We start from the raw sequence: 23,758 nt of genomic DNA on the forward strand, positions 1-23,758 counted from the left end.
ACAGACTGCTTATGTGGAGTTCAATTCACTCTAAATTTACCACCAACAGTGTGATATAATTCATTGCATTAACACCAGCAAGAGAATAATTAAAGGCTATGCGCTAAAGATCATCTTTAATGCAGAAAATATAGATTACAAGCTCATAAAACTTAAAGAATCTATTTAAAAAATTGCTGTGTGATGCAATGCCACGCAAGGTTACTTGACCTCTGCTAAAGACGGGCAAATAAGTCTTTAAATAACTCATTTTTAGTGCAATTACCATCATCTCACACATTCTTTCCAAAAGTATTTATCAAGATTGGAAAATACAGAGAAATAGCTTTGACATACTGTAACTATTTTATAACATCTAGGTCTGAGGACTGAAATGATCATGGGAATAGCTTGATTTTGTGTCTAATTAATCATTGTATTAGKAGTCTGGTCATTTTGACAACTTACTTGTAGTTTTCTGTAAGAYGGCAACAGTTTTGTTTTTCCAAAAGTGAAGAATTTGACTGATTTTCAAGCATTCACAGCGTGCAGACGTGAGTATTAATAAATCAATTTTAGGTCAAATAAAATAAGGCTATAGAATACATATGAACATGTCTTTGCAGCTGTTCCTGACTCTAGATCTGTGCAAGTCCATGATRTCATTCACTCTTACTCGTTTTCCAGGAGCTTAGGAAGAAARACAGGCCCACACCATCACAGATCCTCCACCCTGCTCAGCAGTGGGCCTCAGATGCTTTTCCACTGAGGCCCACCCACTYTGTTTCGCAACTGATCCCCTTGGAGCGCTCGTAGCTAAGAAGCTCWTAGCTAAGAAGCTCAATCKTTGGCAGTTTTTACAACACAGTTGTGCATCAAACAGRCCAGMGTTTGCTTCCTCAAATTGTCTCCTTCAAAAAAACTTTGTAGGACACTCTGATCAACTTGAAAAAGGAAAGTATTAAGAAAATTATGTTCTAGCCAGTTTATTTTATCCTGGCCGGTAGGAGACCATAATTGTGACTCTGCCTTTGGACAGTTAGTGACACTTTGATTCAACTTCACTGCTCTGAAAACTGCTGCAGCTCTGTAATTCGTTACTCTCCCCTTCAGACTTTAAAAACAGCAATTAGGGACCTTAAAGAACTTTACCAGATATTTTATAGTGCATGTGCAGTTTGAGGATGAACCCAGATCTACTTAAGTCCTGTTGTTCAATCTCCTCCACCCTGCTCTGCTGCTATAAACACATTTTACGGGCTGTTTTTCAAAGGGCTCATCTTTCCAGCGGGGCAAGCTAAGTGACACTGAGAGAGGGTGTGAACTGCTGGGAGAAGCCACAGACACCGAAAGACGTTTAAAGGGACAAAAATAAACCCGTCAGTGCAGCAGAACAGACAGACTAGCGCTGATGAGGAAAATGTAACTGCTAAATTAAAGGCTGGCTGTTCTGAGGAGATGTTTTATTTATGAAGCAGTGAAATTATGATCTAACTAATGCTCTGCCAAGTCAAAGCTGATGTTTTCCCCGAGGAGRAAGACGGTGTTTTGAAAAGAAGAAGAAAGGAAGATGGAAGGAATGGAAATATTCAAATGAGAATGATTATTAGCAAAAAAAAGTTCGACTGACGGTGTTGAGTCCAGGCTGATGCTGTTGGCCTGCGTGGACGACGCCGACTTGTGATTGGAGGAGAAGACAGGTAGGCTGGGCGAAGCGTGGATCACATGATCCACCAGGTGGCCAACCGACGACGGGCGTAGCCGTGTGCCGTCTTGGACAAACAGCGAGTTCCTGGCAAAGACAAACAAAAGAAGTTTAATTTCAACATAARGTCAGTGTGGTGCGTCACAGAACAACCAGAAAAGTTTATATTTGCCATTTTTAGATTTCTGTTCTATTGGTTTCGAATTTAAAATTTATTGTATCGTGTTTATGGCACTATTGTTGCACTTTATAGTTTRGAAGAGTAGATGYGTTTCCATTACAAATGTGCACAAAACTTTGTTGATGCTCCACTAATGTCAAAAATACACAATTTCGCAACTGTGGCATTTCCATTAAATAAGAAACGCAATWAAAATTTCACGTCAATAAGTCTGTTCACGCAAAGTGATTAAAAAAACCTGCCAYGCCATCATCCTCCTACCACTTCCTGTCGTTTTCTTCGTCTCTTCTGCCAGTTTCGACATCTGGTTGTTGATCACATGACTCATGTGTTGTGAAAAAAGTGTTTCAGTAAACCTCATCTTAGCCCAAAAACCTTTTAATCGAAAAACAAGAGAGTAGTATTTTCAAAACTAGTGCATTTCAATTTCAAAGTTTGTGCAAGGATCTGGTCAATGGAAACGCAGCTTAGAGAAGTAGGTTTTTGGTTTGTGTACAACGGACTCAATATGGTTACAGAGAYATTGSTTTGCAAAACTACTCACATCACTTGAGCGTTTCCACAAATATCTTTATGTTCTATCAGGGTTTATGTGCTAAACAGATGTGCAACCTTCACAAAACAAARAGCCACTTTTGCGTCAGTCCAGGTAAATAAAACTAGTTCAAAGCCACAAATGTTACACAACCTTTCATGAAAAAACAAATTAAAATTTTGAATGAACATATACTATTATTATACTAAATGCATTTACAAAAAAGGATTAATAATATTTTTTATATGGGTTGCTGATGTTTGCAGATGATTTTCACAAATAAAAAGCAAAAAAAAAGTTTTTAATGTAATGTTATTTTGCTGTGGAAATATGTTACAAAATCTATCTCTTATTTTGCTGTGGAAATCTGTTACAAAATCTATCTGATGCATAAAAATAGCAACAAAAAACCCCCACATCAATTACATCAATATTAAAAGAAAATTTGTTGGTTCTAAATTTTTTAGCCAAATATTAAAATAATAAAATACATTAATATTTGTTGTAATTTGACAAAACATGAACAAATTCCCTGCATATTCAAACCTAATTCATTCCAACATCTAAAACCTATGCAACAACCTGTAAGGTGGCTTATGCATATTGTTATGCAACATCTTTATAAAAGAAATCACGAAGGACTAAAATCTGTTAGAACTCACTGGTTCGGCGTTCCAGGTGGCGAACGTGTGGGCAGGCTTTGGGTTTCCAGTCTCTCGTCTGATAGGCTGTTCCTGCTCACCGACTCCCAGTCGGTCCCGCCCACCAACTTCCTCGCCAATGGCTTGCTGGGAGACCTGCTCAGAAAATGTCGATTTCCAGTTACAACCAAACTAAAAACGAAAGTCTCAGTTTCATAAATGAAACTCAGCTTGCCTTCACTTTATTCACAACAGCTAGTTTGCTTTATGTTTTCTGTACTGTGTCCTTGCTGTAGGCAGGATGCTGTAACCGCCATTGACGGAAGCAAAGCATGAAAAAAGTCAGGCACCTCACAGAATGAAGAATGAAGAGTGTTGAAGATGTTTTAACGCAAGAATAGCAGCTACTTGTGAGTGTGTGAACGTGCTGGGTGGAGAACCTAACGCCTTCTGTTTCAGAATCTAAACCCTGTTTTACTAACCTGGCATTAGTCTGATCAACCACATTGGTCCACACTTTGATCTCATGTTTTTATTCATAGTTCTTGTGGTTCACACATTCATTTACTGAACTGTTGTCATAGATATATGCATAAATTTAGTCTGACAGGAAGAATGAAATGAAGGCCAGTTTGAGGTTTACATGCAGAAATAAGAAAATGCAATTTAAATTGATGAAAATAATTCTGGATTATTTGCGAAATAGGACAATGACACCGAGTATATCATCACTAAAAAGTACATTTAATGTAGTCATTCAATTCAAAACATGAAAGTCATATTTTATAGAGAGTTACTGCAGATGTAGTTCATTCTTTATTTCTCCAAAAACCCAAATCCAGTTCTGTTTCTCCAAACATTAAGAAATAAAACGAGATTTTTAAAACAGAAATGTTATTTTAAGACCACTTTATGGTGAAGACTGCTGACTTGAGAGTCACTGGTACCTTTAAAAAAATGGTTAAGCCACAAAAGCCTTTTGCTAAAGAAGGAGCCTGTTCACAGCAAGCTGCATCTAAGCTGAGATGCATATGTAAAGGTGGCTGTYGCTAATTTATGTGGGGAATTGTATCATGACACATTTCTGAGGAGTTTGACACTTTAAGGAGGTCAATGTCCTCAAACTTCCCACAGATTTCAACACAACTGCATCTTTAAAAACTATAAAAGTAGAACAAGGCCTCACAATTTCCAGGAACTGACTAACCGAAACATTCATCTCAGACTCAGTCTGTGACTAAATGTGTTGATGTTGTTTGACTAGAGATGGAAAATACTAGGAAGCAAGATTAGAGAGATTATTGGTGTATATTTAAAAAAAAAAATTCTGATGAATCCCAAACGAGTATATGAGAAAGGTGTGCTGGTTAAAGTGTTAACACATTAAGGCACATTAAGGGAGTCAAACTGATGCCTTTTTGGCTGAAACACAAACTCGTATCAATTGAGTCATGTTGACTATTGAGTGGATTGATGAGCCGTTAATAAATGCAGGCTACMAGAATTTGCCCATAAAGCAAAAGTGAGTACAGTGGAGTCRAGTTGAGTCGTAACGGAAGAGGAAATTAGGCTGCTTCCATCTAACCACAAAGGACGGAAGGTTTTTACTACCTGGCAAAAACTCTGTCCTTGATCCCTTTCTCCTTTCCATACTGCACAGATTGCACTTCTGTCCTCCCACTAAAGAGAAAAACGAGGAAAACAACAGTTAATAATGTGATTTAAATACATAATATAGGTATTGTTCACTTTTCCCACAGTGAAATTTAAGCACTTTTCAAGCATTTTCAAGGTAACTTATGAAACTTTTCCAGTACCACAATTTGGAGTTAAAACAATAAAAAAGATCTTTAAAAAGACATAATTTATTGCTGTTATGAGTAATGTGGTTTTATTGTACAGCTAAAATAAAACMCTTAACTGTTCAAAGAAAAAAAAATTAACAAAAAAACACCGCAATTTTAGTAAAGCTGTTTTAACATATGTGATATGAAGTGATCTGATTCAACTTCAGTCGGTGGAAAAAAATGAGTCTGTAGCTTTTTATTTTGTGTAAAAAAAAATAAAATGCTTAGAACTGAAAATGTTTTTCCAAATTTAGGCTTTTAATTAAGTGTTAGATTAAACATTGTTACAAAACTGTGCACTTTCTATGACTTCATACACAAATCCAGCCCCTTTCACACATTGAGAGCATTTTCAAGTCCTTTCATTGAAAAGATTTCAAGTACCCAATTCCTCTTAGGAACTGTTTAACAAGGTTCAAGAACTATAAAAACAAGAGAATTTAGTTTTGCAAGTCCTATCTCCTCAGTTTTAAAAATCTGTATTAAACCAAAGTCACATCATAACTGCAACACAGTAGTGATTCCAAAAATGATCTTTATAGGAAAGTGTGGAGATATCTCCAGGGCAAAAACACATTTGAGCCAAACATCAGACAAGACTCGCTCACGTTGCATCACTGCTACTCAATAATACATCACAAGCCTCCCTTCATTTTTCACAGCCGCCTTTCATAGAAAAGGGAACTGAAAAAGGTTAGCTGTGAAATGAAACGGAGTTCGCATGGGGTGAAATTACTGTGGGGATAAAAGACACATTTCTAATGAATTCTGTCTGAAGGGAGCAGAGGCATCATTGTTAGTCTGTAAACTTTATGACAGGTCGAAATTTTTAAAGAAAATGGAGAACAATGCCTGGACCAAAGAGAAATGACAGGGGAAAAATTGCTCCTCTGGGAGAACATGTTGGGATGATCTTCTTACCAGTATCTGAACTTTGAGCCCAGGCTGAAGTAGTGAGCGAAGAAGTTTTTCTGTGGGGGGATGGGCCGCTCCAGCCTGAAAAAGGTGTGGTGCTCTACGCAGGCCTTCCACAGGTTCTTACAGGCCCGGTAGTTGACCATGTTGAAGCCCAGCAGTGTCTCCCGAGTCTCTGCCTGCACGCAGGAAGAAACACAGCAGCTTATGGAGGGCTGAGTCAAATGAATGGATGGACGGCCGAGCAAAAGCCAGATGGATGAGTGGAGTAGCAAAAAGCCAAATGAATGAATGAATGAATGAATGGATGGATGGATGGATGGATGGATGGATGGATGGATGGATGGATGGATGGATGGATGGATGGATGGATGGATGGATGGANATGGATGGATGGATGGATGGATGGATGGATGGATGGATGGATGGATGGATGGATGGATGGATGGATGGATGGATGGATGGAAGATGAATAGATGGATGACGAATAGATGATGGATGCAAGATGGATGCATGCATAAACTAACAAATAATCAAACGGATAGCCAGATGGATGATGGAAGCAAGACAGATGGATGGCAGATAGTCGTCCATTCATGGATGATGAATGGACGACTACTTGGTTTGGATGGATGGATAGATAATGGGACAAAGTCAGAAATTCTAAATATTTTTCATCCTCCATTTTATTACCTACTTAAAACAAAACAAATTCTACACACTTCCAAACTGCATATTAACTTTCTTTTGAAAACCATACCTCATGAATATCTAATAAAAGTTATCTGAACAGATTTTCTTTTTAAAGTTCAGACGCTTCCAAGGCAACGTCAGACTTTGGACAGACAGAGAAACCAGTGGCAGAACAGTAAACATGACAACATTAGCAGTTAGCAGCACACAGTGTTTCATTTGTTAATCTTAACCTCTAATTTCTACAACAGCCTGAAAGGCAACATGTGCAAAAGACTTTTAATCTTTTTCTTCAGCTGTGCTAAGGCTTGTTTTTGTTGTCCAACTCTACTGTTATATATCGTCCATATATGGAAGGCATAAAGCATTGCCCTTTATAGTTTGTCACAGCATCACAACACCTTTAAACTGCTTTAAAAATATTTAGAAGCCACATAGTGAGTTATTTATGTTGCAACCATTAAGCTTCGTAAGTTTTCAGCTACAAAAATATTATTAAAAATGCTCTTTTAACATAGGATTGGTTTAAAAAAACAAGAAAAATGGTTGTACAGTGACAAAAGGCTGAAAGAAAACAAAGAGATTCAAACGTGAAACAAAGGATTTACGCAGGGGATTAATGCATGTTAGGACAAAGTCAGCAGGGGGTTAATCTGACACCTGATTACACAAACGGATACAGACGCAGCACAGCTGAAATGCTGCACCTTTATAAAGGTAGGTTCATACAGCTGACCCAATAAAAAGCAGTGTCTGAACTCCAGCTGTTTCGGTACTGAGCAGTGGGTGGGAAAAGACTGTCTAGAGGTGTGTATGTGTTTGTGTGAGGGAGTGAGCATGTTTGTGTGTGTACACCCACCGCCTCTCTTCTCAGCTGGATGAAAAACTGTTTGCACTTGAAGGAGATTTTCACTATTTTCAACCTAGAAGTTGCAAAAGGGAACAATATAAAGTCAGTTGTTGCCTTTTATCACATAAATGTCACATTTTTAAACCTGGCAAAAAATACCTCTGCAGCAATACAGAACTGTGTGGCAATAAATGTCTGATCTTGTTTGTACTTACCCTTTATGGAATCTAAATAGATGTAGATAAAAACGTAAATGAATGGATCTACTCTTAAACATCTGAACTGAAAAATCTAAGTTTCTGAAATCTGAACTTTGACTTCCCTGCTGCAAACACTTTTTTCTGAAAACTTTCAACAAGATATGCTCAGTGTTCATTTGTGAGGTCAGACACTGATGTTGGACGAGAAGGCCTGGCTCGCTGTCTTTGTTCTAACTTATTCCAAACGTGCTCCATCAGGTAGGGATCAGACCTACCAAGTTCTTTCACACCAAACTCCCTCATTCAGGTGATTGTGGACCTTACAGTGGTGCATAGTCATGCTGGAACAACAGGAGATAAATCCCTAACCCACATGRTTGGCAGTATGAAATTACCCCAAATGACTCGGTATGATGAAATACAAGAGTTTATTTTCTTTAAACCATAATTCTCTCGGCACCAGACATTACACCATCCTTTTGGCAGCTCCCAAATCCAAACTCACCCACTGAGATGTGAGACAGAGAGGCACGATTTGTCACTCCAAAGAACAAGTCTCTGTAGCTCTAGAGTGTAGTGGTGGAGTAATATATGGAAATATTACTTCCCATAAAGTAATATTACTTTCCATTATTATTTCATAAATATGGAAAGTAATATAATGGAACAATACTGTTCTGGTAATCTCAGGAACAATGAGCTACTCTCACTGTTCTTGAGCTAATCTGAAAGCCACATGAAGCATGGAGAATTGTGGGTACTGTTTCACCTCAGCATCCACTGACTGCCCCCAACAGAAGGAAGACCAAGGCAAGACAAGAAAAACAGTAATATAGATACCATCCGTCAAATTTTAATTAACAAGTTGATGGGTTAAAAGACTCCGATAAATAATTGAACCCTACCACTCTTATTGCCTTTTCTTCCTTTTTGCACCATCAATTTTCCATACGCTGTTTCAGTTGGTTAATTCATGGGTGTAGTGAAAGTGGGATGGGAAATTGGTGGTGTGAAAAGGTCGGGCGATAAAGTCTTTCGTTCAAAATGACGAGTACAAGGACTGAGATAAACGGGTTGATAAGGGTGATAAGGAAGTGGGGCTTAATCTATGGAGTACGATAAGGGTTATAAGAGGGTTGATTAGGGTGATAAAGGGGTTGATTAGGGTGATAAGGGGGTTGAATTAGCATGATAAGGGGGTTGATTAGGGTGATAAGGAGTTTGAATTAGCATGATAAGGGGATTGATTAGGGTGACAAGGGGGTTGAATTAGCATGATAAGGGGTGGGGCTCAATATCACTACTACAATAATTTGCATAAGGAGGCCAATAAGGTTGATAAGGGGTCGGTTTCAATCTGTACAGTATGATAAGGGTGATAAGGAAGTCGATAAGGGTGATAAGAGTGATAGGGGCTCAATCTGTGGAGCATAATAAGGGTATTTGGGGTTTAATCTGGACTGTACAATAAGGGCAATAGGTGCTGTATTTCAATAATTTATCTGGGTAATGTCATCTTGTCAATTAAAACTTGACAGATGGTATATATCAGTGTTGTGGTCAAGACCACCTAACTCGAGACCAAGACAAGACCAAGACCAGAGTGTATTGAGACCGAGACAAGACCAAGACTTTTAGGGTCCGAGACCAAGTCAAGACCAAGACCAAGGGAAGTCGAGACCGAGTCAAGACCAAGTCCAGCGCCGCAATCTACATGATATGATAAAATRTGAAATATGATCAAAATTACTTCTCAAATTGATCTGAAAGATCCTTATTCCCATAAAAACACATAGATATTAAATAATWAATAAATTTAACCAATATTAAATTGAACAAACTCTTTGTTCTGCTTTGCTTCCATCTCTGTGCTACGATCTGCGGTGGTCTCGTGCCATCCCTAAAAAGATAACACCCTGGGTGTTTATGCATGTTGCTCATGTCAGAAACCACCACTGTCTGCACCATAAAACATACGTAGCAATTGAGGCAATGCCCTGACGCTCAACTATGAACACTGACCAAGGAGCAACAAGCAAGAAGTAGATACATGTATGCCAGTGGTTCCCAAACGTTTTGTCCTGTGCCCCCCCAGTGGGTTCCAAACATKTTCTGCCCCCCCCTTACAAATAGCTGTGTGGTTGAATAACGTGTTTTTGAGGGGGAGAGGGGGGTCGACTTTTTGGGGGGGCAAAATGAATCTATGTAGCTGAACATAGACAACAACTTAGCCTACAAGCTACTTGCTAACAAGCTTAARGTGCTGTATTGATATTAGCTAGCTAGTCATCTTTTAGCTAACTTTACCTGCATCAAACAGCTTTACTAAACAGTCTGTTAGTTTGGGGGGAAAACTGTGAAAAGTTCTTTGCGTTTTGCTGGTCTGCTGCCATGATTCTAACACAAACCAGCATAGCTCTGCACAGCAGCAGCAGGTCTCCTTCGCTGCCGCACARGTGTAAACCCAGCGTCGTAGCGCTCATGTTGCGTTTAAAGGCGGCTCGGAAAAACAGATTACCACATGTTAACAACGGATTAAACAGTTTTAACTGCTGATAAAAGTGACAGAGGACACAGATATGGGAAGTGTGGAAGCCCCTACTGTATCAAATTGACAGAGGAATAACAGAGAGTTGGCAGTTATAAGGTAAAAACCCAGCGCATACAGCGTTCATGTTTTTTTTGACATCCAGATGGAAAGACCGATCTCAAGTACTACATATATATATATGCACTATATATATTAGGTTTCTGCAAGGCAAAGCATGGTCAAAAAAATAAAGTGAATAAAGACCTAACTTTAAAGCCCAGTGAAAAAAGCCCAGACTTATCCAGTATTTTCTATGCTTACTTCACCAAGAAAATCCTGAAATCAATTTTATTACACCCTCATAGTGTGTAAGAATCTCGTGACTTCCTCTGCGATCTCTCCTCATGTTCTCAGACCTCAGAATGCCTACTTTGCAAATGACATGGAGAAAGATTTTAGGAAAACCTCACAGCACAGTTTTCAGATTGTGGTCTTTCCACAAAACCAAACACAGTGAACAGAATAAAGTCTGGTTATTGTGAAACGTAGTTGTAATAATAACTTCTTGCAATTGTATGCATAAGTCATGTTTTATAACAAAGACAAGAACTATTGTGTCATGTTACACAACCATAATGTTCATATGAAGTCCTGCCTTCCTCTGTAGCTGCAGGGTTAGAAGCCTATCAGAGCAGAGGAGTCTCGAAGCGGTACGACRGCACGTATTTTCCAATCTCACGTAGCAGCGAGGGCATAAATTATGCTAAAATCAGAGGACCACACGCGAGGCAGCAGTAAGACGGCTGCTGATGAGMGGCAGCAGCAGAGTAACATAATCCCTTCCCAGAGTTCTGCTGCTGCTTCTGCTGCTGTGACTCATCGCTCTCTGCTAAATATATTTTACACACTCACTCGCGCACGCACACTTGCATTGGCAACAACAGCACACACACTTAAGCAGAGCGTGAGTCATGCACCATCCAAGTGTGGCTCATTTGTCAGGCTGTTGCAAACAGAAACGGAAAACAGGCGAAAATCTAAATGTCTCTCTGCTGCCGTCTTGCTCCCTATTTTTACCCTCAACTTTTAAACGGAAAGGAAAGACATTAAAAAAATAAAGAAGCGGCAGGACATTAGCAGTGAGCTAATAAGAGGGTAAAGAAAGACAATGAGTTCCAGAAAGTCAGTCAGAGTAAAGCTGAGAGACAGTGACTGCGATTATGTTTCGCTGTTTCTGTCTTAAGGACACGGTGCTGAGCAGCTGCTGAGGACGCCACTGCTGGTCTCTAAATTTAACTCATCTGGGGGGATAAACTCAGGAGGCCTCGGCTTTGGTTTAAACCTTTTGCAGTTAAATGTCGTCACTACGATAAAACAGAAATGCTGAAATTAGAATACAGGTGCATCGCAATTGACATTATCATTGAATCGCTGATTTATTTTGGCAATTCAATTCAAAATGTGAAACTTAAAGTGTTACAGACTCAGGAATTTATTTCTGTTACGGTTATGGCTCAGTTAAGAAAAATTATTTAAAATATAGACTTCTTCTCTTATGGACTACACTATTTTGGAGATGGCTGCTGACTTCAGTCAATGACGCCTTCTGCATAGAGGGGGGGTTACAAAAAGTCATCGCTAATGAAGATGATGTRTCCAACTACATTAATGGGAACACARTTTCAAATGCAAGTCTTTTTAAGGCCTTTTACGACATTTATGAAAGGCATTTAAGACCGGTATTATGACAGAAATGTATGAAGGAAAGCTGCATATTGTATACAGTAGTAGTACCACCAAGCTTTTTGGTGCAGACATAACATAATATGGATTAGCAGCAGAAGTGAGCCAGTGGTGAAGACGAATGTCATCCAGTCAAATTTATAATTACCCATGATAGACACAAAAAACGTGAGCTAGCTAGCTAGCAAGGGTATAGTAGCTTTAAATGCCTGAAGTCGTAGAACAGAATGAAGACGTCTGAGTGTGACTCAAACTTTTCTCGTAAGAAAAAAAGATTACACATAGTGAGGGGTAAAACAGTCTTGCCATRACAAAATTTAAGCCCTGTGATTGACGTATTTAAGACTAACTTAAACTTTTAAAAATTGAATTTAAGAAATATTAAGTTCTTAATTTTAGATACATTAATTTAAGACTTTTTAAGGATGCACCCTGGCAAAGTTGAGTAGAAGGAAAAAGAATGGTAGAAACAGATGCACAAGAAACACTATTAACGACAGTCTTGAGAGAATTCTGAAGAAATTTTGAAGGAGAATCGCTTCAGGTGAAGTCTGCCACAAACACAGATACATCCAGGAAATTGGCCACAGACGTTTCTTAGAAAAATTTAAGATAAAAATAAGGAGAGGGAAATAATATTTCGCCACAGATAGCACCGTCGAGAGGAAGATGCGTCTGCAATTCATATGAAATCCTGCTGTTAAAACATGGGCTGGTATGCTCCATACTTCGCTGCATTAATGCAMAAATCCATACAAACGTAGCGCCAAACACCTATTAAGTGTGTACAGGCTGACAGTTTCATATCAGAAATCATTTTTTATTTGTGTAAACCTCTGAGRTACAAAATTTGGACTATAATGATCAAATTTAACAAAATKAAATGCTTGAAACATAACATTTTCTGTGTAACAAATTATTAAGATACGACAGTTTCACCTTCTCGCTCAAATAAACTTCTCAATGATATAATACAACTCATTCATATACGCAGGAGTTTGCATAACCTTTCAGAGTGAATAATGTTTCTCTTTTATCCTCTGCACACAGTAGCATCTACTCTCTTCAACATGCATCAGCAGATTTCCAAGTACTGATTCACCAGAGAACAAGACACAACGAGTGATAAGAGGAACTAACAGCAGAAAAGAGGTCAGTGAGAGCAAACAGATTTGATGGCTGTAATGTTTCCAGGAAGCACAGTTTAACACCAGGACACTGCTATGAAAAAAAAAAGTTGGACTGAAGTGCATTATTCTGCAAAAGTTCAAGAGAGGCTTAGATATAAACATTCACTGTCAATAATCACCATGTGAGAGTATGGATTCAGCTGAACAGTGCTGAGATAAAAAAAAAAACATGATCAAGTGCTCACAAGAGACATGTTTAGCATCCATCTTAAAAATTGAATCAAATGAGTCTCTTTCCTCATTTAGTAGGAGAAACACCGTAGATTAATTTCATTTTAATGTGAGAGATTTTGAAATACTATGCCAGCCAGTTCTCTGTAAAACTCTTTCTGGACACAGCTCAACTGAGGCAGGCAGCAGGCCGATTAGAGGCAGGTTTGTAACAAGGACATCCACAGTTTGAACTTCCACTTCAGTGGAAATGACAAAGAACATAAATATCAACAAAGAACACTTGTTTCAAGAGCGAAAGAGCTTCTCAGCTGTGTTTCCTGTCCACACAAATCCACTCACTTCCACCTGATAGCTGCCAGATTTTCTGCTGGCCAAAGAGGACGCACGCTTTGAAGCACTTGGCTTTGGACAAGCAGGATATTGGCCTCTGAGCGGTTGGAATTGAAATCTCTGATCATAAAACTTCTGAACAGTGTCTCTGTAACATATGTTCGCTTTCAGGTACAGAAGCTAGTTGAAACAAAAAAAGAGTTAAAACGGGGATTGGTAGCTCTTCTTCCTGATTACACACCTACCAAAAAAAATYTARGATCAGTCTAATTAGTCACTTTGCTAAACGGATGCAAGWCACAAAGAAATTATTGGATCACAAGCAGAAGAGAAAAAAAGCAATTAAGTTGTTTTTTGTTTAAAGAAACAGCAATTGTTTCCATACTTTGAATAGTTTATCTCTCAGTTACCACAAAGATACAAAAACTGCACAGAGAAACAACTTATCCTCTCTTTTTTGCTTATTTTCTTCTCCTCTGAGCAGACTATAAACCAGTACGTCATCACCCTCTGTAGGGTTGCAGTGAAACGCTGTGGTCCAACTGACCCAAATGTAACATGAAAACATGTCATCTGGATCCAAACAGAAATGCATCTAAGTTGTGCACAACGACATCTGATATGAATGTGCCTCATTGATGATTATAGTAGTTTAACTGGGAGAAGGCTGTGGCATTTAAGGCCATTTAATTTAGTGAGTATTTCAGTGTTGCTCGGTGGTTTTTCATTTTAAAATCCGATGCTTTTTTAGATTCAAATTTCCAACTTCATTTTTGGTCATTGTTGACATCCAAATACAAATTTTACAACAGACGCTTCCAGTAGTCAGCTTTAATTATAGTCTGTCTGCATTAAAGTAGTTGGTCACACCCGCTAACTTCTGCTGACTTCAGGTGTTTCACTCAGACCCATTGCCACAAGTGTGTGAAATCATTATCACGTTGTGCTTCCAGATTTCTGACGCCACAATGAGAATGTGAAGAATGTAAAGACAAAGCTTTGATAGGTCCAGTGTGGCGCACACCGAGCCTTGACCTCGACCCCAGCCAGGAGCGTTGGAATAACAGCGAGTCAGACCTTCTCATCTCTAAATGACCTCATGAAGACTCAACAGCATAAACAGGAAACATGTTCATGCTCCAAAATCCTGTGAAAAGCTGTAATACTGGAGGAAAGATATGTATCTCAATGGAAAGTTGTGGGGATTTGCACCCTGATAAGGTGACAAATATTAAACACAAAATAACTAGTGTTTCATTTTTACGTGACTTATGTTGTGTTTAACATCTTCAGAGTTTACCGTTTCATACTATGGAGTGCTAGGGCCAGACTAAAAATATTTTTTTCCTTTTTGGAGTTACGATACTACAAGACACCAAATCACCAGAAAAAAGTTGTTAAAATACTAAGAAAAAGTTTTTATGAGTGCAAAGCTTCAATAATTATCCAGATCTAATATTTAATCCTTTTCAAAGTCCTGCTACTGATACTAATTTGATGCTGATGTGTTGAAAGATTCGTAAAACTCATACCAACGAATAACTTCACAAGATGCTCAACATTCCTCATTTAAAAGTTTTATTATTTTTTGTGTAGGAGTTTTCATAAAATGACAACTTCAATCTACATATGTTACAACATTGATCTGGTAATATTATAACTATATTCTCATTTCATTATGACTTTTTTCTGGTATTATGACTTTATACATGCATCATTACATTTTTTTGTTGTATTATTACAACTTTATTCTTCTAATATCACTTTGCTCTCATTATAGTTTCATTTAATTCTCTTAATTATTTTTTCTCATAATATTGTGACATTTCATGTTTTTTGTTCTTAGTCTGGCCCTAATAATCCGTCGCAGTTTTCTATGTGTTTGGAAGTTAAATAAATATCCTGACAATGTAAAAACCTATAAATAAACTCGTATCAATGTGACTGTGGTATGTAACTTCACAGGCATGTGTTCAGTTTGTGTTTCACTCACCATGGGAAGTAGTTGATCCGTACCCTGTTCTTGTAAACCACAATGCCAGCGGACATCACCCCAATCAGAATCTCTGCGTTGCTCTGGTCCTAAACAGAGAGGAAGAGGCAACATTTGTAAGATGAAGAGAGGGAATAATAAAACCAGAGCTGAACCAGAGAAAATATATATGTATTTTTTTTATGTTAAATTTTGATTTACACCATCCATGTTCAAACTCACGGGTCAAATTTTCTGAATCATTTTGGTAATGTGAAGATGCAAATGCAGATTTATTATTTATTTAAAAAAATTTGGAAAGCCATGTATAATTTCATTTTCATTTCACAATTAAAGCACGACAAATGCGAAAAAGTTCAATGGGACTCATCGACCGAACCTACACATTTACCCAGAACTGAAAATACATAAACAACTGACAAAGAGAAGGAAACCCGATGGTTTCAACTCAAAGGTAATGAAAAGGTTTGCAAACAGAACGAATGAAAGCACTCCTGATAGCTTTCAGAGCCCTCAGGGATGGCTAGCCAAAAGTGGATCCCATTAGCTCACTTGCTTTCAGCTGAGGCTTAAAAAGTAAGACTAAAACCTGTATTTTTAAAATATGTTATATTTAGAGTTTTTGGAAATCAGAAGAGATGGACTAAAAACAAAGAAAGCAGCATCAGCTCTATAAAAAGAAAATCCCAGACAAATAAACCACTGATTTGTGGTTTTACAGAAGATTATTAAGATGGGAGAAACTATATTAGCTAAATTTTCTTGATACGGACTAAACTCCACATGTAGTCAGATCAGTTATCATGGATAACACAAGTGGAGCAAATGACTCCTACTAAAAATGAAATTAATCTACGGTGTTTCTCCTACTAAATGAGGAAAGAGACTCATTTGATTCAATTTTTAAGATGGATGCTTAACATGTCTCTTGTGAGCACTTGATCCTATTTTTATTTTTTTTATCTCAGCACTGTTCAGCTGAATCTACACTGTTTACCCAACAGCTTATCTCTTCATATTTCCACCCCATCATGGCATTATGGCTGATGGTACATTGTTCTAATTTCCGTCGTGTGGATTCTCTCTATAGGATGAGCAGGAAATGACAAGATGAAAGCACCATTCATCCTTAGAGTGGGGGTTACATAACAAATCTTTAATCTTTTTTCTATTTATCATTCTACATCTATCCAGCGGATGTGAAAAGAACGACGGTCTCAKGATTCTGCTTTTAAGATGAGAAGGGATCAATGTAAACAATGAAACTAATGGTTTCATTTCCAGTTGCACAGCTGCTCGCCTCTGCAACTGGTGGCAACGTTCAAGCTACACAAATCTTATGTTGCCATAAGCATATAGAAACACACGCAGGAAATAACAGACATGGAATTAAACCTTACTCACCCTTGCATAGTGCAGCTCCACCCCGTAGAGCTCCAGCGAGCGTGCTGTGTTCAGATAATTAAACTCCGACTGGGCAGGAGATAGACCGCTGAGAGAGGGAGGAGGGGACGGAGACAGATGGGGACGAGAGCGTGGCGGTGAGTGCAACGGGAGCGTCGATGACAGGGTGGCAGAGAGGGAGAAGGAGACAAAAGAAAAAGAAATCGTCAGCCACAGATGAATTGAAGTAATTGCAAGAAAAGGGGTCAAGTAAAGGGCAGCGCAAAAAGTGTGTTGGTGTGTGAATGTGTGTATGTCGGAACAGACTGGACTATGCTACTGTAGGTGTGGACGTCTCTAAAGATTACCAGCGGATCAAAATGTGGTGCACATGAAGGGGGGAAATTAAAATTTCAGGAGGGAGGGAGGGAGGGAGGGATGAGCATATTTTTGTACCGATGAATGAATGGAAATATTTGTCAATACTCCAATCTCTTTTCCAGAACTGTGAAATACTAAATAAAAAAAAATTTAAGACATAACAATGTAACAGAGACTTTAATCTAATCTGGATTTGAAAACGCTTCTTTCCCACCACAGAGTCTGCTCTCCCCGCCGTCTCTCCCCGTTTACACATAATCCAGTCTGAGTGGCGGCCAGCAGCCCTGCAGCGGGCGGCTCGGCGTACCTGTGCTGCTGGTGATGTTTGGAGACCTCTTTGTGGAAGTCTTGTGGGGGGTTTGGGATGAAGCAGAATTCGGACAGGTAGCCGGAAGAATGCTCCGCTTCACTGTAGTCCCCCAACTCGGCTACAGGAAGAGAGAGGGGGAAAAAAGACCAATATGTGACTTTAATGAAACAAACCCAGAATGACTGCTGACAAATGACCTTCATTTTACATGCTAGTTGGAAAATTGCTGGTTCATTTCCTCTGGAAAAACATTGCCTAATTTTAGTCTATAAGTCAAAGCAGTTTCCCTTTTCCTTTTATATGATGGCACTACTTCAATAATCAAGCATGCASAAAGGGATTTCCACTCCAAATAAGTTTTTATTTTTACAACTTTACCAATACAGTGAGTTATAAACTTGTTTCAAACCTGATCTGCTGTGGTTGAATAATGATTAGCTCCAAGATGTTACCTCATCATGTTCCACCTTTTGTTATTACTGGTAAGAAAACATAAATCTGATAGAAAAATCATGATTTATGTTCCGTTTTGTATTATTTTCAACTGGAAATACATAAAATCTATTTATAAACTAATAAAAATCAAAACAAATTGACTGGCTGGCACCTTATTTGTTGAAAAAAAAAAAAAAAAACTGTAATCTTTGATGTCTGCTTAAAGTGAAGTAATTTCAGCCAGAGAACAGTATAAAAACTATCGCTACGGTATTTTTTAATTTGTTTTTAAATCAGCACCAAACCACAGCTGAACTTTGTTACATCTGTGCATCTTTCTGTAATCCACTCTGTGGTGTCAGCAGTTTACACAGAAACAGTGCGCAGATAACGATGAAGTCCTTTTATACCTTCACCCCAGATTTTCTGAGAATATGGCCTGCATTATCAAAAAGGGAACTGCATGTGTCATTAAAGCCACAATGCAAGTATGATTAGGGCAKGGTGATGTGACAGCATCAAATGATTAAAATGTTAYAGGGCTATGATCAGACGCTTTTGAACTTTCATGTGAATCTTATCTAGGGTCTAACAGGGGTGTTCAAAACGTGGCCTGTGGACCATTTTTTGTCCTTGAACAGTTTTTGTTTGGCCACTGACTGCAAGTCAAATCTACTCAAAATTTGACYAAGAAAATAGAAAACAATTTATGACCCAGAAAATTTGGAAATCGTCTGTTTTTGTTTTAAAAAGGCAACAGTTCTGAATYTTTTTTTTGTTTTAGATCTTTAATCATAAACATATTTCATAAAAAATGTGTTCACTGTTTAATGGGTTAAACTGAAAAGAAGAAAAAAAAAATCACAAATTAATTTTTAAATTAATGCATTTTGTGGCCTGCCACTAGATTAAACAAACCAGTTGTGGGCCATTTTGGACTGTGGTAATCTAAGACGCACACATGTACCAAAAAGTCATTAGGAGCCATTTCTAAACAACTAGAAATTCCCCAATCTTTAGTCAAAACAATTAGACATTTTATTACTTTGTGAACTTTAGCAGTTAAAATTACAGTTTTCTGTTTAATTTTARCTGCTAATGCCAATTAAAGTCTCTAAAGACCACAAATGCRGTCTAATGCATTGTCTTTCCTCTCAACAAACCAATGGGAATGCACTTCTATGTGCGTACAATGTRTTTTACAACATAACAGGCATCGACGGAAGAAATTAGACCTGCCTTTATTGTTTTGGAMCTTTCCTTTTAATAAAATCATTTTTATTAAAGAAACACAATTTAACTGTCTCAGACAAATAGAAGGAAACCCGATGGTTCCAACTCGAAGGTAATGAAAAGGTTCGCGGGCAGCAAACGGAACGAATTAAAAGACTCCTGATAGCTTTCAGAGCCCTCAGGGTTTACTAGCCAAAAGTGGATCCCATTAGCTCACTTGCTTTCAGCTGAAGCTTAAAAACATCAATTCGTTCAAGTAGTCCCTTGACTGACCTGCAGGCCCGTAGCCTAAGCATATTGACCAACAAATCAATGGCAGCTCAGACGCTCATTGATGCGTACACACCACTAGGGCTCTGCACAGTTCAGCATCAACATTAAAACACCTAACAGGTGAGGAGAAGAACACTGTGGTCGTGACGGCATCCGCCAAAAGACTTGGATCTAAAATGTGAGTTCCTTATTGGGTGTTTTCTTGTTGTTTGAGCTGTAAAGTTTTTTTTTTTGTTTAGTTTTTTTTTAATGAAAGGAGCTGGTRAAAGTTAAAGGCTACTTGCAAAGACAGAAAAAAAACTAAAARAAAAAACAAATGCAAAAGAAGAAAAAAATTAAAATAATTGAGAAATTGGCTTGTAACCAGAATCAGTTATTTTCCAGTATCTGCTGAATACTCTCAGTCTGTTTTAATGTATTTGTTTGTTGTTGTTTTTTTTTTTTTTGGTAAATTTGAGCAGATGTGAGTGGGAGTACGGATGTTATGAGTGACTTTATAGGAGTTGTTTGCATGCTGACGGATTGTATAACTCATGCTGTTTCAACTATGAATTATATTTATTGAATAGTGTCCAGCTGTTTTTATGCATTCTCTTCTTACATAAAAAAAATTACCAGCGGAGTCGGGCCSTACAGCTGGAAATTAGCACCAGTGATACAACCTGATACGATGCATCTTTCCTCTGAGGTTAATGTCTGCTGTACATTGTCTGTTTTAGATAAATAAATCATAAAATTTGAAAGCAAACAGCCCAGCAACAGCATTTCTGCGGTTTATTCCAGTTGAGAGAGGGAGACAGCAAACTACAGTAAAGTTGTTCTTTATTCATTCGAGGTTAAAACTTGTCTACAAATGTTAATTTTAAAACTTTTTTTGAACCCATATACTATTTTACAAATGTTTAAAATGTAAATACAAAAGTTCACTATAAAGACTTTGCATATATTTCTACTTTGGCTCGACTTTATATATGAAATTAACAAAAAAACAAAATAAGTGATGTATGAAAATCAACTAAAGTCGATATTGGAAGGTCTAATGTTAAAAATCTTAAATCAGAAATTGAAAAACAGGAATTCTGAATTTTTCACAAATGAAAATAAATAAAAATCTAATTTTGCATGCATCAGTAAGTATATGCAGAATACAAATGTATTCTATCTGCTTCAACCACTCTTAGAATAAACCGAGCAGTCAACCCAATGAAAACAGCCGTTTCAAGTGTAAGCTTGAAATAAAATACAGAAACAGGAAGGGATAAAACACAGCTAACCCGCATTTTATTCCCCTTCACCAAGATATTTACAATGTTGAAGGACGGTGTACTTTTTTCTGCAGCTTTTCAGTCGATCATAAAACAGGAATTTAGGGCTACCAGGAGGGATTTTAGATCTTTTGAGAATGCAGGCTTGAGTGTGGGATTTGGAGTCAGCAGAGCTGGCAGTCGAGCTGAATTAGCAGCATAGCAGCTGCTTCAAGCCATTTTTTTTCCTCCCCAAAGCAAAGCAAACATTTATCTCCATAATCTGTGCTGGCACTGTGAAGAGTGACAGCATGGGCCCAGCAACACAGTATGTGTGTGTCAGTGTAAAAGCCGTAGGGTCAGAGTCACGAAGGTCTAGGTCAAATCTCTTGTTTGACCTATATACTGARGCTGTGCAGATTCCTGGCTAAATATGCCAWAGAGGAGGGGAGCAGAGGGACTGGAGGGGGGAGGAGTTACTGGTGTTGAAATGACAAATGAAACAAGGCATCAATACAATAAGTAAGAATTTAAGAAATGTGTTGGGATTCAATAAGATTAGCTCCTAAAATCTATTGGTATAATCGAATCTCTAGTTTCACACCGACATTTCCAATAATAAGATAACAACAATGTGAACAGGCTTCTTAAAGAGATGCATTTTTGTCATTTTAACCATTTGTGAGCTACTGAAAACTACTCAAAATCATTATTATTATTATTATTATTATTATTATTATTATTATTATTAATATTTATTTTTTGGGGGGGGATTAGGAGGGATGAAAAATAAACTGTGAAATCAAAGAAAAATGTTGAAGCGGTCCCTGAATGTTGTCTCCATACCGATAACTAGGCTTTTCAGACACATTCTGTACAGTTAAGTTCAAAATTATTTAGATTTAGAGGAATCTATGTTCCTTCTGACTGGAAGTAATATTAACATTTTGGAGTGGTACAATCTGACAGAGGAACTATGGAGGCAGCTAAACATTAGGGTGATGGCAAGGAGACCTTCCAACATGGAGCTCGTCACCAAAGATAAATAAATGTTAGAGAGTCAAAGCTGTAATTTACCTGTTCTGGCTGTTTATCAAAAAGCAAGAAGAAATGCACATTAAGCTGTAAATATGAAGAGAGACTGGAMATCAACTCAGCAGTTAGCCAAACTACTCGCCTATCGATCTGCTTCTGTACATCAATCTATTATTAAAGGTCGACTTTWGAGAAAACCAGCATCGCATGCAATATTTATGTAACCAATGGTAATATAGAAACCCATCCCACCGCATGGTTTTAAAGAAAATCTCCATGGCTTCCAGAGCAGCAGTTGTAAAAGCACTCCAGCAACCACAGYCATTACATTTAACAGTGTGTGTAGCTAAGGAGAGCCCTAATGAATCGCCTTTTCATTGTTACGTGTAATGGGTGTACCCAGGGAGCAATGCTTACACTGAACAGCATAGGATGCCAGCAGCGCAGCTGTGTTGTGAGGACAGGGCAATCTGAAAATAGAAAGAAAAATGAAACGCATTAACTCAAACGCACAAAACGTCAAAGATTTCTGCACTGGATAATATTTAAGATGTAGCTGTTTTCAGAGAACATAATATTAGGATTTGATAAAAATGAATTCAAAAATGATWAAAAAAAGAAAACTAAWTAGCACGCTGTGCATGAAGCCAGAGGTTCACTCCCATAAAGCCACATTTYATGACTCATCCTACTTTTATAACATAACAGATCCTTAAAGTACGACGTGCTCACCTTCCAGTTAATATATCCTGCTTGATCTGAAGGAAATACTGGTACCTTATGGGGGAAAAACACAACACAATGACAACAGATGAGCAAACTGTCCAGTTGGTTTTAAAAATTAGACATAATGGGCAGTGAATGCATTCCACAAAGGCTACATTTTGATCATCAACCACAATAAACTAAGGAAACATTTTTTCTTTACCTGAGGAACTGTACAAGAAGTACTGCAAAACTATATGTAAAGCCGGCAAGTGGCAAATATTTTACATTTGAACTGTTCTTAGAATTCATATCTTCTCTGGTGTCACAATGAAATGCGGATACGGAAGTGTGTGTGCTTTTCCTGACAATTTTAGATCACAAAGGATTCAGATTATGCAAAAGCAGAGATTGTGGGATCATCTATTCTTTTATGTATGTGTCACGGTTCTATGCTCTTACTCAAATGCACCAGTTCTATTTTCCTCCTTCAGCTTCATAAAATCGCTAATGTTAGCTATGCATGACCTGCTACTGATTTTATTGATGAACATAGTAAAAATTTAACAAGAATTACCATTTTCAAGTAAAATTAATATTAAAACTGTCTTTATTTTCCAAATTATTAGAGCACCAAGAGTCAAATGTAACTGTATGCTCAACTTTTAAATCACATTAGGACAGATGCTGAAGTTAACATTTAGCTGTTTTGGGTTTGCCTTCATGGTATTTATCTTCTATTTACTGAGCTTTTGCTTCCATTTTAATTTCATAGAAACTCCAGCAAAAGCAACACAAGCAGCAGTTTTACTAAAAAGCAGATGTGGTTCCAGCCATATATTAAACTTGGCTAAATCTGCATCACACATTTTCTACAAAGTGTGACACATTTGTAGTTCTTGACGGTGTAAATATGCCTTTTTTAAAAGGCAACCTTGTCCTGTCATGTTTTGTGTTTGCGTGATTTATAAGCCTCTTCTCTGCAAAAATCGGGTTATTGCTTTGTTGCATAAAAAATGCATGCTTAGTTTATTATTTAGCAGATACAAATAAAGAATGTACTTTTTGTTGCCTGAGAGAGTTTTCAACTTGATAAGTCTCTTCACGTGGCAAAAAGTGTGGACGCCTCTTTAATGTGGATATACTAGTTTGCATCTTAAAGTGAAGTTGTAAAGAAGTGGATCTTTACATATTTAGGTGCTGCTAGAAAGGGTTTAAATCAAATACCTAAAACTCAAACACCTAGAAGTAGC

At 37.8% G+C, this 23,758-nt stretch overlaps 1 protein-coding gene and 1 long non-coding RNA gene across 2 annotated transcripts in view; one reads left to right on the top strand and one right to left on the bottom strand.

Moving 5' to 3' along the window:
* The window catches only part of ptpn4a (protein tyrosine phosphatase non-receptor type 4a), an 84,519-nt gene that overhangs the window by 15,411 nt on the left and 45,350 nt on the right, over positions 1–23,758 (bottom strand). The window contains exons 6-15 of the mRNA XM_008402567.2: positions 22,533–22,577; positions 22,218–22,270; positions 17,578–17,698; positions 16,911–16,998; positions 15,507–15,595; positions 7,356–7,419; positions 5,810–5,982; positions 4,653–4,721; positions 3,063–3,197; positions 1,610–1,771 (exon numbers count right to left, since the gene is read on the bottom strand). Of these exons, the coding sequence (XP_008400789.1) occupies positions 1,610–1,771; positions 3,063–3,197; positions 4,653–4,721; positions 5,810–5,982; positions 7,356–7,419; positions 15,507–15,595; positions 16,911–16,998; positions 17,578–17,698; positions 22,218–22,270; positions 22,533–22,577 (999 nt within the window). The remainder of the gene's footprint in view (positions 1–1,609; positions 1,772–3,062; positions 3,198–4,652; positions 4,722–5,809; positions 5,983–7,355; positions 7,420–15,506; positions 15,596–16,910; positions 16,999–17,577; positions 17,699–22,217; positions 22,271–22,532; positions 22,578–23,758) is intronic.
* Positions 1,744–15,490, top strand: LOC103460393 (uncharacterized). Its single transcript, XR_532913.1, has 3 exons — positions 1,744–1,811; positions 12,870–12,971; positions 14,467–15,490. It is a non-coding gene; the product is annotated as an uncharacterized LOC103460393 (long non-coding RNA).

This window comes from Poecilia reticulata, linkage group LG2, assembly GCF_000633615.1.
Source record: "Poecilia reticulata strain Guanapo linkage group LG2, Guppy_female_1.0+MT, whole genome shotgun sequence".
Classification (NCBI taxonomy): domain Eukaryota; kingdom Metazoa; phylum Chordata; class Actinopteri; order Cyprinodontiformes; family Poeciliidae; genus Poecilia; species Poecilia reticulata.